The 18,279-nt window shown below is 48.5% G+C and overlaps 1 protein-coding gene across 1 annotated transcript in view; it reads left to right on the forward strand.

The window, feature by feature from the left end:
* Positions 1 to 18,279, forward strand: part of CACNA2D3 (calcium voltage-gated channel auxiliary subunit alpha2delta 3) — an 807,563-nt gene that overhangs the window by 592,390 nt on the left and 196,894 nt on the right. Inside the window, exon 16 of the mRNA XM_023755701.1 lies at positions 2,234 to 2,308. Coding sequence (XP_023611469.1) covers positions 2,234 to 2,308 — 75 coding nt within the window. The remainder of the gene's footprint in view (positions 1 to 2,233; positions 2,309 to 18,279) is intronic.

The raw sequence follows: 18,279 nt of genomic DNA on the forward strand, positions 1-18,279 counted from the left end.
AGGGGCAGTTGCTAACACAACCAGAAAGATTCGAGAGAGAGCTGTCTCTAGGTTTAGTCATTAGGACGCCATTGGCAACTATGGGGAAAGCAGTTCTGGTGGCATCTTGGTGGGTGAGGCAGATTCTAGTCGGCCAGGGCATAAATGGGCAACAAGGAAGAAGAGGTAGCCATTACACAGTGAGTGTAGTACGTTGGGTGGGGAGGTCAGCTCAGCCCCTCATTCCAGGGGAGAGAGCAGAGAGTTTCGCGTAGCTTTGTAGAATCTGCACTCAATTCAATGTGTTTTATTGTCCCCCCCACTTCCTCCTTTTACTCTTCCTGGTGTCCGTGCTCCCCTTCCCTCCGTCCCAACCACCCCTCCATGTATTTTGACCCACATGGCATGACCTTGGCCATCATGGAACCTGTAGGGAGATAGGTATTAAATCATCAAAGCCCCTGACTGATGCCTTGATAAGGTATAATCAAACTCACAAATAATTGATTATTATAATTTTGATAAGTGCAATACAGGAAAAGTAGAGGGTATTAAGGGAGCATATGCAAGGAGTTCTATCTTCTTTTCAGTATTAGTTCCTGAAGGAATGTACATTAGAAGGCACTGACTGTATTAGCTGACTATAAAATATCATTTGTTGGGGCTAATTTGGAGTTCGAATTTCCAACGAAATACCACTTCTGCTTTTAATGGGTAAAGTTAGACTCCCCTAGTCCTTTTTGACCCCTCTGGTCCGTATTAAACTGGGACATAATAATGGTAATTAATGCAGTGTTGACTGTATCTGACATTTTTCCAAGAGACAAGATGAAAGAGACAATATACATCTCAAAGGATAGGAAATCTCTGGTTTATCTTTCTCAGCATAATGAAATATACTTTTATCATTAGACTCAAGTAGAATCTAATTAAAACTTGCTGTGCAAGGTAACTCCAGGAGAAAATATCTGTTGCCCTTGACTACCACATGCATATTTGCTTTATGTAATTAATGCAACGGAAACTTTTAATTGCCAGTGTTAAATTCTCTGAAGTCAATTTCACATCACCTTGACAATAAGCTAAGAAGCAGACTGGGTCATTCTTGGTTTGTAAACTGTTGTCTGGATCGTTTAATAGTATCATATTCAAGAACGTGATCAGCAGAGGATTTTAAAGAAAAGTAATAGTGACAGCTCAGAACTATGAAATAACTCGTCGGAAAAAAATGTAGGATTTTTTTCTTCTTCCCTTTTACTGCTCTGGGAAAAGTGGGTTACATTTCATTTTTTTTCAGAGAGAGAAAGAGATAGAGGGAGAGAAGGAGAGAGAGAGAGAGAGAGAGAGAGAGAGAGAGAGAGAGAGAGAGAGAGATATCAGTATGGGTTTTATGCCAGAGGCCATTTTAATACATGAATGATTTGTAGGTAAATTTATTGTAGCCAATGGGTGCAGTCAACTGTGTAATAGAAATATTGTCAAAAAGCCAGGATTATTATTTAAATAAGTGCAGTGTTAAATTTGATTACATACTTTTTAAAGCTAATAAAACATTTCATTGCTCTCAAACTATTTCCCATAGTCCCATTTAGTCAGAAAACATAAATTAAGTGAGGCTCTGCATAGAAAATTACCCGGGCTTTGTGTCGATGGAAGCATGCATGGAGAAGCTTGGCAGCCTCACCATTTAAAGACAAAGGGATGTAAAAGGGGTTGGCAGGCTCCTCTGCAGGCTGGGGGTGGGGGGACACTTTTATCCTTGAAGAATTATAAAAAATGACTGCCTAGGAGAGTGCGTGCTTGAGGTGGCCCCTGTGGGTGTGGAATTGCAGGCAGCCTACATGTGCATCAGAATGAGGTCACCTCTTTCCTTATCACAGAAGAGAGAAGACACCCAGGGTGATAAAATTCCGTGCACTTGGACAAAAGGCCTTTCCACCAACATTAGCCACTTTTTTAAAAAAAATGTAATTGTTTTTGTTTTAAGTAAATCAAAGTAAAGCCTTTGATGCCAACGTGGGGATGTGACATTTTAAATTGTGCTATTTGCTGAGCTTCTCCTGTGACAGGTCTTCATTTCCACCAAATGTCAAGGATCAGCGCCTCGCGTTCATTTTAATGAAATATTGTGCTGATAAGGGTTATGAATGCCAAGTTTAAGCTGTAAATTACTAAACGCCGGGCTGCTTTATGCTTTGTGAATGCACGGGGGAGCAAGCTAATGAAGGTTTCTCTCTCTCGCTTCCTTTTACAGTTAGGGATTCATGGTTATGCCTTTGCAATCACAAATAATGGATATATCCTGACGCATCCAGAACTCAGACCACTGGTAAGAGAAAGGCTTCTTTCTGTGTTTCTCCTTTTATGATTTAAAAGGTTTTCTTCAGTGCCACAAGGATGACACTTGGCAGCGGTGTTCACATTAAAAGCTCAATTGATAATATTATCTCCTAAAGGTGGTTTTCACAGTTAGTAAATAAATAATTTTGGGTAGATACAGTTACTATCATGCTGGTATATATAAACTAGAGGCCCGGTGCACAAAAATCATGCACTGGGGGTAGGGGGCAGTCCCTCAGCCCAGCCTGCGCCCTCTTGCAGTCCAGGATCTCTCGCTCCTTACCACCTGCCTGCAGCAGAGGTGGAAGAGGCTCCCGCCACCTCCGCTGTGCTCGCCAGCAGTGAGCCCAGCTTCTGGCTGAGCAGCGCTCCCCCTGTGGGAGCGTACTGACCACCAGGGGGCAGCTCCTGCACTGAACGTCTGCCCCCTGGTGGTCAGCTTGCATCATAGTGACCGGTTGTTCCACGGTTCGTTCCATTTGCATATTAGCCTTTTATTATATAGGATCCATACACATCTATGTGCATTTCTTTATTGATTTCACTGCTGTGAATATATGGAGATTTTTTTAAACTCTGAACTGTTTGAAACACATCATAATGGGTACCTTTATACAACAAGTGGTCTGACTCTCCAACCCGAGACTGACTTGCAAGTTTCATTTGATACAACAAACTAGACCCGGCATCCCTGGAAATTCATTACCATAGGACCTGCCCCCAAATTACATTGCCTAAGCCCAGTGCCTCCTGTGTTGAAGGGATTCAACAACACCTTTTTCGTTTCCATAAAACAGTTGAGATTTTCACCATTTCCTGCCGAGGCCATATCTGGTAGCATTGTCGGTGACCCAACCTGTAGACCATTTTCTTTCAGCAACATTTTCACTTTCTCTGCAATGAGTGGGGTTAGGCCACATCCAGGACAGATCACGGGTTCGCAGTCCTCCCCGCTCCCTGGGGGAGGCTGCCTGGAGCCCCGTGTTGAGGAGGATTCTGAAGGGTAGCCAGACTGCCGGCTAGGAGGCCCTGGTCCCCTGGCAGCATCTCCTGTGGGAGTGGAGGGCAACGATAGCGAGGGGGCCATGTCTTTGCCATCTCTGCACTAGTTGGAATGTGTTGGAAATAGGCAGCCCTTTTGGTTTCTGTGTTTAGTCCATTTTACAGATGTTATAAAGGTATAAAGAGCAATACAGTAAATGCTGCTTTTGGAAGTTAAGAAAGTGTAGGTTGTTTCCTATAGCAATCCACGTGTACACACCCACATATTCGCATGTACCCAGACTTCTCATTCTCCCCAGACTTCTCATTCTTTTTCATCAAAATCAGCAAAGAGCGGCAATGCCTGCTACGCAAATGTTTGTTGGCGAAGCCTTGTGGGGACCAGTCTGCTCCTCGCTTGACTCGTTGTTTAGAAAAGTTCATGTTTGACCTCCATCATCATCTGGCTTTGCTCTAATCGCCCCGGTATTAACGGAGTCACGGCCACGTCATGTGGATCCCATATGCACGCGTTAAGACGGGAATTACGGTAACAGTTGATTTCCACAATGTTTTTATCAGAAAAAGATTGGGCTAACTGGTTAGCTAGTTCCAAATGTAACTCCGAACTATTGAAAAGTTTGATTGAAAAAGATACTAACTTTCTAAGGATATTTAAGTCTGGAAACATTTAGGTCTAAAAGCTTAGCATGTTGCCCATTTCCGAGCCGCCCAGTTGGGATTGTCTGTGGGGAGCGGGACGAGTTGTGTGTTTGGTGCGGCTCAGTCTGGCTCCTAGTGCTTATTTATTCCAAGTGGGAGTGGAACCGAGTAAATGAAACAATCAAACCTGGATCTTCTGCCAGTGAGTGAATTAGCTTCCTATTTATCAGCTTTTAAAGAAGGGACGGAATGGAACCAGATGTCAGAAGTCACCAAGGCACTTTCGCTCTCTCTGCAGCAACAGGGATGAGCGGCTCCCATCTGCACAGTCAGCCACAGGTCTTTCTGCTCGTTTACATCCTCTGGTCGTGCAGCAAAGGTCTGTTTGCAAACAGTCCAGTGGTGCTCTTTTGAGAGCTGTGGAAGGGCTCCCAGACATCAGGCCGACCAGCCAGCGCCAATCTCATCCTAAGAGTGCAAATACAGACCATTTCTGCTCTCCTCACTGTTGAAACAGTGTAGTGAATGGTCTCACCAAAAGTGGTAACCAGGGTCAAGTTCCCATCAATGGGGTGGCCCACCCAGATGCCCAATCTCACTTGTGATCATCTAAACCCGATGAACCATATTGCAGTTGACCTGTGATAAGGACCTAAGGAATGGCCAGGCAGCTTCTCTGTCTCTGACCCCAAGGCCATGAGCTCTTTAGAGGAGGCTTAGAGGATTCCATGAGCACACCCATCTGAATGGGGTCCATATATGGACATTGACTGTGCCTCAAGGTTTGCATTTTCCTCCAGGGAAAGAGAGAGCAGGGGAGTGGAAGGAACTTCAGCAACACAGACGTTGCCTTGACTCCTAGTCCTGCCACATCCCAGCTGTGTGACCTTGGGCAAGTCACACACCTCTCTAAGCATCTGTTTCTCTTACACTCCTGTCATAACCATAGTGATGTATCTCAGCTGGGTCGTCAAAGTAAATGAGATAATGCCAGCCATGAGCTCTGTGTGACAAAGCAGGCCCAGGACATGGTGGGGACAGGGGTGGTTAACCTGGCACCTGTGTGTGTGTGTTTGGCTCTATGGATCTGAGCTCAGGTACTATAAAATAGTTTGGGTGGACCTGGTGGTGGTGGATGCTTAAGGGGGATCTAAAGAACACTTTTTGATTATTCATTTGGTTCAGATTATTATGGTAAACACTAGAGGGCTGGTGCACAAAATTTGTGCACTGGAGGGGGGTGTCCCTCAGTCCAGCCTGGGCCCTCTCACAGTCTGGGAGCCCTGCTATCGATCACCCTGCAGAGGGAGATATTTCCCACCTGTTGCAGCGCTGCCGGCTGGGTAGCCTGGGCCTCCCTCTTTGGGGCAATCGATCATGGAGGCTCCCCCTCCGCCTCCCCCCCCCCACTGATCAGTTGCCCCGCAGAGGGTGGCCTGGGCCTCCCTCTGCCAGGGTGATCATGGGGCAATGGTGGGGCCCCCCGACCAATAGCATCCCATCCACCTTGGCTGGCCTGGCGCCAGTGCATGTCATAGCGTGGTCATCTGGACGATTGTCTGGACGGTCGTTCTGCTGTTTGGTCATTCGCAATTTGCATATTGCACTTTTATTATTATAGATTGGTTAGGGATTATGGACACAAATACACTCACCCAGACAGATACAGAGTCCTGAAATCATGCAGTGATTCAATCCTCATTTCCATCTGCCTTCAAATCTGGGAAACCTCAGGTAAGCCTGTCTGTGCCTGTCTGTCTGTCGATCCCCTCTCAGTCTCTCTCTGTCTTTCCTGTCTCTCTCTCACACAGGCGCGCACACACACACACATACACACACACACACACACATTCTCAGTTTTCTTGGCCAACTCTTGTCTATAAGACAGACAACAACTATACTATAAGGTTCTATTTGAGCCCTATCTTGTGAGGAAACCAAAGTGTGAGTTGCTGTGGTTTTTAAAGTAGCAATAGGGATAGCACTAGAAGCTGCAGTAAGAGGAAATGATGGTAAGAGTCAAGCGACAAGGATGGACTACTCCCAGCTTTGGCCTATACAAGTCATTGGTTCGTCTCTGATTTTTTGTTCACCTGAACAACAAAAGCTGGAAGTTTTCCCTTCTCTGTCCCTCACCACCAGCACACAGTAGGGTCCCGGGAAGTGAATGAAGGAAGGCATCCTCCAAACCCACTGTTTTCACTGTTTCTCACTTTTGGTCATTTGGATAATGTCATTTGTGAGCTTCCCCATGAAACCCGGGGTCTGCACCAGGCGTGATCCACGTGGTCAGAACCCTCACGTGTGGCTGGGGACAACCAGTGGCCAGCAGCTCCCTCGGCTAGCTGAGGATTCAGGCAAGGAAGCCTCATTCCAACCTGACACGCCTTCTCCCGAGCCCAGCCATATAACAGAATCCTTATTATAGATGCACGTTCCCCTCAGTTCTGGCCGAGGCCACTGGTTAGCACATTGGCTGTGAGTGTGGGGCGGTGGCCAGTGTGAGAGGGTGGAGCAAACTCACTTAAAACAACTCATATTCTCTCTCCCTCTGCCACTGAGGCTGTTTCCGCCCCTGCAGCTGGAGGAAAGAAGTGGGTTTCTCTGAAGCACAATACCAATATTTTTCTAATTTGTCCAATAAGATCTTTCCTCTGAACTTAATGTTTGGCTTGATTTTATCCAGTGTTTTCTTTAATCTTGTATGATTTGGGTGTGAATCATGAAGTGTCTCCAAAAACAGCTCAGATGTAGGGGCCTTACTCAGCTGACTTGCTTTGGTTTAATTGGCAAAACTGCTAAAGTAACACTTTTCCGTTGATAACTGGGCCACCCTTAGTCTGTCCTCAGTTATTTCTCAGCCACTCTGTCCTGCCACTAACTTGTCACTGCTGGTAGACTGACTGACATGGATTCCACAGACATTTGCCTGGCACCTGGGGTGTGGGGTCCTGTTGGACCCGGCAGTGGTTCTCAACCTTCCTAATGCCGCGACCCTTTAATACAGTTCCTCATGTTGTGGTGACCCCAACCATAAAATTATTTTCGTTGCTACTTCATAACTATAATTTTGCTACTGTTATGAATCATAATGTAAATATCTGATATGCAGGATGTGTTTTCAGGGGTCGCGACCCACAGGTTGAGAACCGCTGGTAGAGGCTGATGTGGCGTCGGGTGGGCTGGGGGCCATCCCACGGGTGGGGGCCCTACCTATTCTCTGGGTGGGGAACAGGACAACAGCACAGCAAGAGGGATTCAAGTTAGAACTTAGGGAATGCTTTTGAGTACTGTAGTTATTAAGCATCTGGAAATTTTTTCTTGGTCTCAACCACTTTTTAACGTTCAGATGAAAAATATTTCAAAATATAGTTACGTATAGTTACTGTCTAGGTTGATTTTCTGTGCACTTCCTTCTTCCCATGTCTTTGAGAGCTTAATGGATTTTTTTTTAATGTGGAACCCTGAATATGTCTCTTTCTTTTGCCCAACAGGGCATCGAGGGAGATAAGACTGGGAAGGTGCCACCTTTAGCATGACCTGATGTTGTTTTGCTTTGAGATTTTGGTGATTCCCCTTCCCCTCTCTCTTCCCCCTTTAGAAGAAAGGACATCTGAGTTGACTTTCTTCCTCAAGGAGGCCTGGGATGTGAGCCTGGTCACACCACCAAGAGGGCACAAAGGGGGCCCCAGGACAGGCAGGGCCCACGGAGGAGCCTGGAGCGGGCACAACCTGAGACCTGCTTCCAGGAGGCCCACGTGGACATATCTGCCAAAGGATGTTCATTCTGTGTCTGCAATCCTGGGAGGTGGGGAAGGATGCTGGCAGGTTTCTGTTCTGGTTGAAAATTTGCCAACCGCATGGGCCACTGGGTGTGCTGGTGGACATCATGGGAGGTGGGAATCGGGGAGAGAAATCTTCATTCATTCCTTCAACATCTGCTGGAGGTCCACTGTGCTCCAGGCCTGAGCAAGCTGCTCAGAGTGGCTACAGAGATGTGCCCTGCCTCAAAGAACCCCGAATCTAACCGACAGATAAGATTTAAGACTTGGGGAGAATAAGTAACTAGAGACACTACCAACATTTTTTGTATGTTTGTATTGTTGATCTTAGTATTTTCTTTTTAACATGTGTTGATTCCTTGTTATGTGACAGACACTGCTTGAAGTGTCTTACATGTGTTAAAACTTTTAATCAATAACTCATTTCATAGCAAGCCTAGGATTCAGGTGGGTGGAAAGGCCCAGGGCTCCTGGGAAGGTGTGTGTGTCAGGCCTGGGAGGAAGATTGGTCGAGGAGGCACCTGAAGTCAGATTGTAGACACCTGTGAGGGCGAGGCTGAGGAGCTGGGCTTCTCTTCGGAAGGCAGATACCCCAGGCTGCCTGCAGGAAGCGAGGCACTGAATAAACGAGAAGATGGTCAGGTGACTAGAAAGTGCTGGAAGCCAGAGCCCTGAACCAGCTCAGTTAGGATGTGCTACATTCACCCGCTACGTGGGTTGGTGCTTCAGGAGACGGGAGGCAGAGTGGCTAGAGGGTGGGAGTGCCCGAGAGGCCTGGTCTCTGCAGCCACATGGATGAACAACAGGGCAATCACTGGATTATTATAGTTAAACTCTGTATACACTGGGGCTGTTGGTGAGAATATAATGGGAACCATGAACATGAGTTGCTGAGCTGCTGGGTAATTTAAAATTTTCTAGTAGCCACAGCTAAAAGTAAAAGAAAAAAAAGGTGAAATTAAGAATATATTTTCTTTAACCCAAAAATTCAAAATCACATTGTTTCAACATACAATGAATATGAAAATTATTGATGAGATAGTTTACATCCCTTTTTCATACTAATCTTTGAGCTCCGGTGTGTATTTTACACCCACGGCACGTCTCAGATCTGACCAGCCGCATGCCAGGTGACAGCACAGGTCTAGGGCGTGGCCAGCTATTTGGGACCCTTCTGAATAAGATGCTGGATTGTAGGAGCTCCTCCTTCCTGAGAGTGAATGAGAACAAACGTTAGCACCGCCACCCATCACTATTTCATCTGGGGAGTCTGTGCAAATGGTTGGTGGCTTCTTAGCCTCCTCCATTGTGACCTCATCCACCACAATCTGCCCCGCCCCCCTTTTCCCAGGCTGTGGCCTCCTGGGAGGGAAAGCAGAGTTGTCCAGAACTTAGGGCATCAAGTCAGTGCCAGGGCAGATGGGCAGGTGCTCTCCCCGGTTGGGCCGTGCTTCTCTGACTGCTTCAGTCCTAAGCCATGTCAACCTCCTTAACCAAACTGTGGGTGAGCCTGGGCCTTCAGGTTGTCCAATAGGAATGTTGAGCCACACACCACTTCTCTTGTTCTGTAAAACTCAGGTTAACTCTTTAGGGAGCTCACATTCCGCAGATGACTGTGTCATCTGTCTTCCTTACCTGTTCCAGAGCCTTCCTCTCCCCCTGAATTCAGAGTTGTTGCCAGTCCAGCCCCGGGCTCTCCACAGCCTGAGCTTTTTCTGGGGTCACCGCCTTTCCGTTGTGTCGCTCCCTGACTGTCCCTGACCCAATCGGAACGCTGATTCTGCTGCTTGGTCCTTGCGAACACCAGGCAGTTAGGTTTCCATGTCCTTTTGTAACTGCACAGGTTACAGATGGACCCTTGCACAAGGTCCACTACACAAATGACATGTGGTCATTCTAATAAACATCCTTACACCACCGTCCTCTCATATGGATTAAGTGGATATTCCTATAGACACATGTAAATATATGTTGAATGCTACATGGACAGTGCATATCAAACACCAGTTTAAACAGAAGCTTAAAAGGTAGGGGCACTATTAAAATCCTTGTCAAAATCCGCTGACTTGGCTCAAGCAATGGGCCAGGCGAGGTTAAATGTGATTTTTGTATCATCATGCAGATCCTCAATTATGTAAGGGCCTTCTTCCATCCCACACCTAATAGTTTTCTCTTTCTGTGTAATTTTCGAACCCGCAATGCTTCAATTAACCTTCCTTCATTTCTTCTGCCCATCCACAACTACTCAATGCAAATGCGAAGAGTTCTTTTGAGTTCAACAGGTGTGGGTGTGGCCCCACCAGTGGCTTTCCTGGACCTCTCCCCCAAGTCCTCCACCCTCATGTCCACTTGGAATCTGGCCCCCAAGTGCTCCAAGCCCAACCTTCTCTCTCTGTCCCTACCCTCTGGTCAGGGCCACCTGCCATCTCTCCTAGATGAATGACTTCAGTCCCCTTTCAGGTTCTCTCTGGGCACCTGCCCCATCCCCACCCCAGCACCATACACTCAGCAGTCAGAGGGGCCTTCGCCGACATCACTCCGATGCTGTGCTTCCCTTGGCATTTAGAGTGAAACACAAACTCCTGGCATGACCCCAGCTCTGCACTAGATCTGGCTCCATGACCTGATCTGCTGGGCCTGCGTGGCTGCCCCCATGCTCCCCTGTGCTCCAGCCAGCTCTGGCCCTTTTCCATTCCCCAATGGAATCCTTGTGCCTGCTCTTCCTTCTGCCTATAATCTCATCCCAGATATACCGTGACTGGCTTGTTCTCACCCCCGCGTCTCATCTCAGAGGTCACCCCTATACAGAGGTGTCCTTGCTCCCCGACCAAAGGAGCCACACTCCTCCTCTGTCACTCCCTGTCACGTCCCTGCTTTAGTTTCCTTGGTTCACGTATCACTCTTGGGAAAGGTCTATATATTCAACTACCCCCTGCTGTCCCCTGTGAATTCCTGGGAGTTGGCTCTGCACAGAGGAGACAGTCAGTAAATATTTGTGGCCTGATCCTGATGATGTTTGAAGGATGCTGATGACTAGATGTCTGGGTACCGATTCCCTACTTGAAGTAGGGAATTAGAAGTGCAGGTGCCATATGTTCGCCCAGGAAACATTTCTTGAGTCCTTGCTACATCAGGTGCAGAAACAAGCACATTTGCTCAGTCAACACCTCCTTTCCTTCGGCCTCTCCCTCTGCCCTGCTGGCCTGCAAGTATTCCTCGGATGTTCCTGGGGTCGAGCACCGTGCTGGCCAATGGAGACATAGAAGCAGGTGGAAGGAAGCTCACTGTACCAAGCCAGAGTCCCCGACAGCCAGAGGGGCCAGGACGGTCTGTGGGCTCACGGGGGAGGGGGTTGTCTACTTTGCTCAAGGAAGGACACCCTGTGATACAGGAGGACTTCCCAGAGGAGGTGGCAAGCACACCAACTGCATCCTTTTTCCACTCTTGTAGACACTTCTTCTTACCCAGCAGGGGCCCCACACTGTCCCCAGGACGGCTGTCCTCCAACCAGACGGGACATGACTTCTGCCTCTGGTCTCGGAACCAGGCATTCTGCTGGCCCCAGCCTGTCAGGGTGTGTGGGGTGGGGATAGTATAATTTACAAACCTTTCAGGGGCTCTAACTGCTGGAATCCCTTCCCAGCCTCCAGGCCCTTCACTCAGGCTGCTGAACTGAAGGAGGATGCCCAGTAGGTGGCGCCCGGGCACCGCCGTGTGCCCGTGCGGAGGCTGCGGTGCCTGCCAGCACACATTCTCTGAACAGGCCTGGTCTGAATCCATCCCATTTCGTTTAAAAGAAAGAATTAACGGATGCTTAGTAAATGTATCTGCTCAGAGGAGCGTGTTCCCGAGAGAAAATAAACAAGACTGCGTGACCCCCACGTAGCGAGCCTGTTCCTTTTGAAATACATCATTTGGCAAAAGAGAACACAGAGCCTCACATGCCTTCCTCTTGATGCCATTGTTGAGGGCACTGTTTGCACTGCCCGGGTCTGGACACTTGAGTGGAAGCAGTGCTGCCCGGAGCTGGGGACGCTTACCCCTCCTGTGTTTGGGGATTCAGCCGAGGAGGGGGCGCCTGGATTTCTGTCCAGCTGTGAACCTCAACAGCCTCTTAGTCCCCAAATTCTGTGGCCGAGTGTGTGCTTAGGTGCTCAGGGCATAGATGGGGTTAGCAAGGAAGGGGCTCGCAATAATGCCTAAGGGTGTTAGGGGCCAGGTGGGATGCTGAACACCCCGTGTGCTTTGCTTCCTACGTCCTGACAGCGTCCCCAGTGTTAGTGTTTTATCTCAGAGATGGTGACTGATGCTGAGCCCAAGACTGTGTCAGTTAAAGTACAATGGGGTCAATCATCAGGGGGAAAAAGATGACTGTGGGCGCTGTCATTTTCCATAAGATGAAACCTATGCAATTGGGAGGACTTCCCTCAGTTCTGAAGCTGAGATGTGTGAGGCTCTTTTACAAGAGGAAAGCTGGGCTGGAGAGCCTCCTGGCTGCAGCCCACAGTTCTCCCCTTGCTCTGGCCCGCCCGCAAGCAGGCAGACCTGTGTGGAGCACAGCAGTGGCTCCTTGGCCCTGGGCTGTGGGTGGGGCCTGCTCCTGGGGGCCACCCAAAAGAAGTGGAGAGGGGAGAGGTGGGGTCTATGTCTATTCAGTCCTGTGTCCCCTAAGACTGGCTGCACATAATCTAAAGCCACAAAGCCTCCCTTGCTCTGTTTGGACTCCTGGGACTGCTCCTTCCTTTGTCCTTCATGCAGATGGGAGAAAAAGGTCCCTGCTGCTTCTAGTTCCAGGGCACTGCCCCATTTTTTTTGTAGTTTTCCACACCCTACCTACACCATTACAATAGCCCCTTTATTCAACTTTCCTTAATTAGCCAGCTTGACTATGCCATGTGCTTCCTGCTGGGCCCTGGCTGATACAAAGGTATGAGTAGATGGAAGGCTATTTTTTCTTAAGTCTTTACTCCATCCAGAGAGAAGGGGGGAAAGCAGGATGAATGGGAGGAAAGAGAAAGAATGGAAAAGCAAGGGTAGTAAGAGAGGAAATGAGAGAGGAAGGAAAGGAAAGAGGAAGAAAGGGAAGGAGGAAGAGAAAAGGCAAGAGGAAAAGACCCTCTATCAGTTCCTTTATTTATTTACTAGCGCCCCAGGGGAGAGGGGGTGTCCCTCAGTCCCTCAGCCCGGCCTGTGCCCCCTCAAAGTCTGGGAGCCCTCAGGGGATGCCGGACATTGTTAGTGCTGTGGCAGACGGGGGAGAGGCTCCCAATACTGCTGCCGTGAGCCCACTTCTGGCTGAGCGGTGCTCCCCCGTAGGAGCACACCTACCACCAGGGGGCAGCTCCTGCACTGAGCATCTGACCCACTGGTGGTCAGTGCGTGTCATAGCAAACGGTTGTTCCACTGTTCGGTCAATTTGCATATTGGCCTTTTATTATATAGGATGCGTCTGGCAAATTCCCATTTGTTCAAGGGATAGAGAATTGGTCTCTGTTGCTTACAACCAGAGCAGCCTAGCTGATATACCCTCAGGAACCACAGGTCTGGGAACCACTGCTGGGTGTGGCTCTGACCCCTGCTCCAAAGGAGCTCACAGTCTGCACCTCTTCCCTCTCCCTCCCTACAAAACTTTCCTCTCTATCCCACCCACCCCTATGCGCCCAGAGGTCTCTCCTCCTCCCACAAGGCCTCTTGCTCAGGCCTTAGAGTTTGAGCTCCACTACATCATAGAAATATCTTGACACAGGCATTCCCTCACTCATGGCAAGCAATCTGAAGACAACTGAGCAGGTTAGTCTGTTACCCTGTGCCCCCAAGGCCTGGTAAGGTGCCTAGCAGAGGAAGTGGAATAATAAACAAATGAGGAGAGAACACCCGCATATAGGACATTGATCACACAATGACAGTATGTTATTAAGCAGCAGGGTGGAAATGTAGCATTTATAAAAGGACATGGTGTCTGGCTGTGGAAGGGGTGGCTGAGAAGGCTGCAGGGGGCTGGTTTGCAGCCTGTAAGCTGGAGGTCACAGTGGGTGACGCAGTCCAGCACAACCAGGAGCCGCAAAGGGCCCTGCAGACACCAGGATATACCAGGTGTGCCTCTGGAGCCCTCCCTACCCCCTGCCTCCTGCCTCTCTCCCTCCCTCTTTCCTTTGCTGCCCTCCCTGTCCCCCCTCCTTTCCCCTCCCTTTCCTCATCTGGCATGTACTTATTGAACACCTCTCATATGCCAGGCATCCTATTAGATGCTAGGGATCTCATGATAAAACAAAACAAAATAATTCGCCCTGCACTTGGTGTTTGCAACCTCATGGAGAAGATACGTGTGGGGTTTTTTTGTTGTTGTTTGTTTTTTTACAGCTGATCAGTAAACAAATAGTTGTACACATTTTGGATAAACTCTCCAGAGGAAACAGGATCTGAGAAAATTAAAAAGTAGGCAGAGGCACCCCCTTAGTTGGATAGTCAGGGAGAACCCTTCGTCGGGCGATATTTTAAGCTGAGCCCTGAAATCCCGAGGGAAGAAAGAGAATACACTGTGCCAAGGCTGTGAGACTGGCCCGCGGGGTGGAACTATGTCTGCAAACCCTGAGGCATGGGGATGCTCAATGTGTCCTGTCTGGAATCTGCTGGTAGACTTAGAACAGGCTTCCAAAGCACGAGGGAGAGCGGCTTGAGTTTTTATCGATAAATTTCTATTTGGAAACATGCTTAGCGAAGCAGCTGCTGCTGCTGCCTGCCCCATGCCTGCCTGTCTGCCCTCGGTCCTGACCATTTCCACCCATGCCAGCCTGCCTGCAGCTGCCAGCACCTGGGCAAAGACATTCTCTGGCTCCTGGGGCCCACTTATCTCAGGCGTGCAGCAGGCCAGATGTGCTAGCATCAGCATCCCTCCATCAAAGACGGGTGAGCACGGGCACCTCGCAGGTGGGATAGCTCCAGGTGCCTGCTGCACACTGGCTCCCAGAGCCCCCAGTGCTAAGGTGCTCGGGCAGCACCTTATGTTGGGTGCCTGCCCTTCTCTGTCTCTGAGTCACTTTGCCATGTCCCTGCGGGCATTTCCTGGGATCCCATCTCAAGTAAAATCCTTGCTGTTGAATTCTGGGGTCAGGGTCTGCTTCAGAGAGAAGTCAAGCTCAGACACCAGTGTGTCCACATTTCTCTGCAGAAATTGATTTGCTCTGGCCTAGAGCCTGGACTCCAGGCCTCCGTGCACCCACTTGGACCTTCTCATTGACACGGTGGCATTAAGCACATGTTCCACTCTGTTCCAGGCCCCTGCACAGGTTTCCACCTCATCCCAGCCTGCTTGGAGAATGCACATCTTTATGCCGTTCGTCACCGAGAAGGCACTTGAAGGAAATTTGGTTTAGAGATAGGATTCTCTGCTGCTTTGTTGTTTGGCAGAAGAATTTGATGAGGACAAAGCTCCTCTTTGCACTGGACACACTCTGACCTTTGTTTCACTAGATTAATTTCATATCTAGAGTGCCCCATCTTGGATGATGAATTAGCAATAAAAAGCTCATCAAAATGTAATTACATGCAATGTGTTGAATAATGATCTCTTAAAAATTCCTATAGATTTGTCTGCACCTCCTTCCCCTGGTGGGGGAAATGAGGCTCAGCTGCTAGCTCCTAGCTTGGCTCAGGAATGCAGACCCTCGCCATGCCGAGGGACTGAGACTGGAGAGCTGGCTTCTGTCACTGCCCAATGTCATCTAATTGATCAATTGCTTTTCTCCACATGATACAATACACATCTTTATATAATTTAAAGGACCATCTCAACAGGCAGGAATAAGCAGGAAATGGAAGCTCAAGGCAGAGTGAAGCCCTCACCTCCTCCATCTGCAGCAGCCTGTGGGGGCCGAGAGTTATTAATTAAAATGGTAACTGCCCAGAGGGTAGCAGCATGGAGGACTCCTGGGATGGGAGCTTTAAAGCTTCCTTAACTTTAAACTCCAGGAGAGAGGGTTCCTCCTTAAAACCAGAAAACAGAGCCACCTGTACCGAAGAGGAGGCTCCACGGAGCTGTAGAGTGAGGTTAGGTCTCCCGGCCCTGACCTGGTTCTCTCCAGAGGCCTGGACTAGGACTGGGAGGAAGCCTAGCTTCACCCTCAGTCTATCAGGGGGAGTCCTGTAAAACCTACAGCTGGGCCCTAGCTCAGTGGTTCTCAACCTTCCGGCCCCTTAAATACAGTTCCTCATGTTGTGACCCAACCATAAAATTATTTTTGTTGCTACTTCATAACTGTAATGTTGCTACTGTTATGAATCATAATGTAAATATCTGATATACAGGATGGTCTTAGGTGACCCCTGTGAAAGGGTCATTTGACCGCTAAAGGGGTCGAAACCCACAGGTTGAGAACCACTGCCTAGCTGGTTTGGCTCAGTGGGTAGAGCATGGGCCTATGAACTGAAAGGTCCCGGGTCCAATTCCGGTCAAAGGCACATACCTGTGTTGCAGGCTCAATCCCCTGTAGGGGGCGTACAGGAGGCAGCCGATCAATGATTCTCTCTCATCATTGATGTTTCTGTCTCTCTCTCCCTCTCCCTTCCTCTCTGAAATCAATAAAAATATATTTTTTAAAAAACCTACAGCTGGGCTGACTGCGAATATCCCAATGATCCCAACAGGGTGATGCCCATGCTCATTTGAATATCTGAAGAATTCAATCATTTGAATGCCAATGCGTGTTCCTCGGGGAGTTTACATTTCAGAAAGACAGTGCATCTGAATCCCCATGAGAGCATTAAATTGCTATCTAATTAGCAGTCCCAAATTATATATATTTAAAAGATAATTAAAGGTTTGAAGGCTGTTGGAATAACTGGTTATACATTTAAATGAATCACTAGAAATTTGTTAGTAATGTGTGGAGTTTTCTTTTATTTCTTGCTTCCTCCTTTGAAGTTCAGTAGACCCAACCTCGCGGGGTTAAGTCTGGTAGTGGGAAGATAAAGGCAGCTGTTTTTAATTATTGCAGCTCAACCCTCCAAATAATTATAAGCAGCTGTCATTTTTTACATAATCCTAAATGATAAGACCCAAAGAATGCAAATAAAAAGGTTGAGACCATGGCTTTTTGGCCCAATAACTGAATGCTTACCATATCCTGAGCTGACCACTGCACTTCACTGAGGAGCTGCCTGGCCATGAGGTCTTCAGCAGCTGCCACGGGCACGTGTGTTTGGGAACGCACCCCCCAGGTGCCACTTCCACATTCTCAGTGGCATCCTTAGGGCAAAGGAGGCACTCACACACAGGAAAGTAGTTTGGCTAAGCCAGGCAGGTTTTTAGCTGGAAGTTCTGGATCTCACTTGCCTCTTTCTCCTTGGGAGGAGCTCTTGGGAGGGGCTCTACCCCTGCCCTTGACTTAATGACACCCTCCCCCCCCCCACACACACACATACACACATTAGATCGCATGATAGGTCACTCAATAGCTGGCATTCCTTTGGCCTGGGGCTGCGGATTTCATAGGACTGAATGCTTTTGTGCACCAGCTGGCCAGGGTCAGAAATCCCAAAGGACAGGCTGCCCTGCCAGCCTCCACCCAGGTCGCTCTGGGATCAAGTCTGAAGTTCAATGCTTTTCATACCTGTCGCTCCCTGGATGGGTGGAGATCTCCTGAGGAACAAGTCAAGAGGGCATTGGCCATAGCCACACGACTTCTCCCTTTGGGGCCAGAGACTATGAAACCAAAGTACACACACACACACACACACACACACACGAATGGGCAAAAGTAGGTTTACAGTGATGAGTGTGGGGAAGCACAGTTTATTCTTGTGTTATTATTTATTAATTATTGTATTATTTTCCATATGAACTGTAAGCCTACTTTCCTCCCTCCTTTGTCTTTGTGTGTGTGTGTGTGTGTATTTTTTATTTTTTTAATGGAAAGATTCCTTTGAGAGGTCATTTGAAACAGCTCTGCTCAGTGTGGAATTACAGGGTGCCTATTGATGACACCACAGGTCACCTGCCGTCACCCTCTTCCCGTGCCCTGGCAGGAGACATCTCAGGCAGGCGCCAGGAGCACCCTCAGGTCCACAGGTACCTGGATCTCCACGGAGCAGAGCATCTCTGAGGATAGGTGTATGGGGTCAACATCAGCTCTACCACTGTCAGCTGCGTGACCTTGGACACGTTAACCTACCTGGACTCAGTTTCCTTCGCTGAAAAAATGGGGACAAAAATAGTATGAACTACATGGGGTTGTTATGAAGATTGAATGACCTCATGCTCACAAAATGCCTAGCAAGGCCAGGCACAGAGTGTCATACCAGTGTTTGTTAAGTGAATACACACCCTCATTTGTTCATTTACTCTGTTCGCTCACCCATCAGATATTGTGGAGAACCTACTCTTTGCCAGCATGCTCCTGGGCCCTGTGAGTCAGCACCTAATACCAGGGCAGTGTGGTGGGTGTGGAGGCGGAGGAGGATGCAGAGTCCTGAACTGACTGAGGACAGGCCAGTGTGGGCTTCCCCGGGGAGCTGATGTCTCTGTCCTGAGGGGCCA

This window comes from Myotis lucifugus, unplaced genomic scaffold (genome assembly GCF_000147115.1).
Source record: "Myotis lucifugus unplaced genomic scaffold, Myoluc2.0 scaffold_83, whole genome shotgun sequence".
Lineage (NCBI taxonomy): Eukaryota > Metazoa > Chordata > Mammalia > Chiroptera > Vespertilionidae > Myotis > Myotis lucifugus.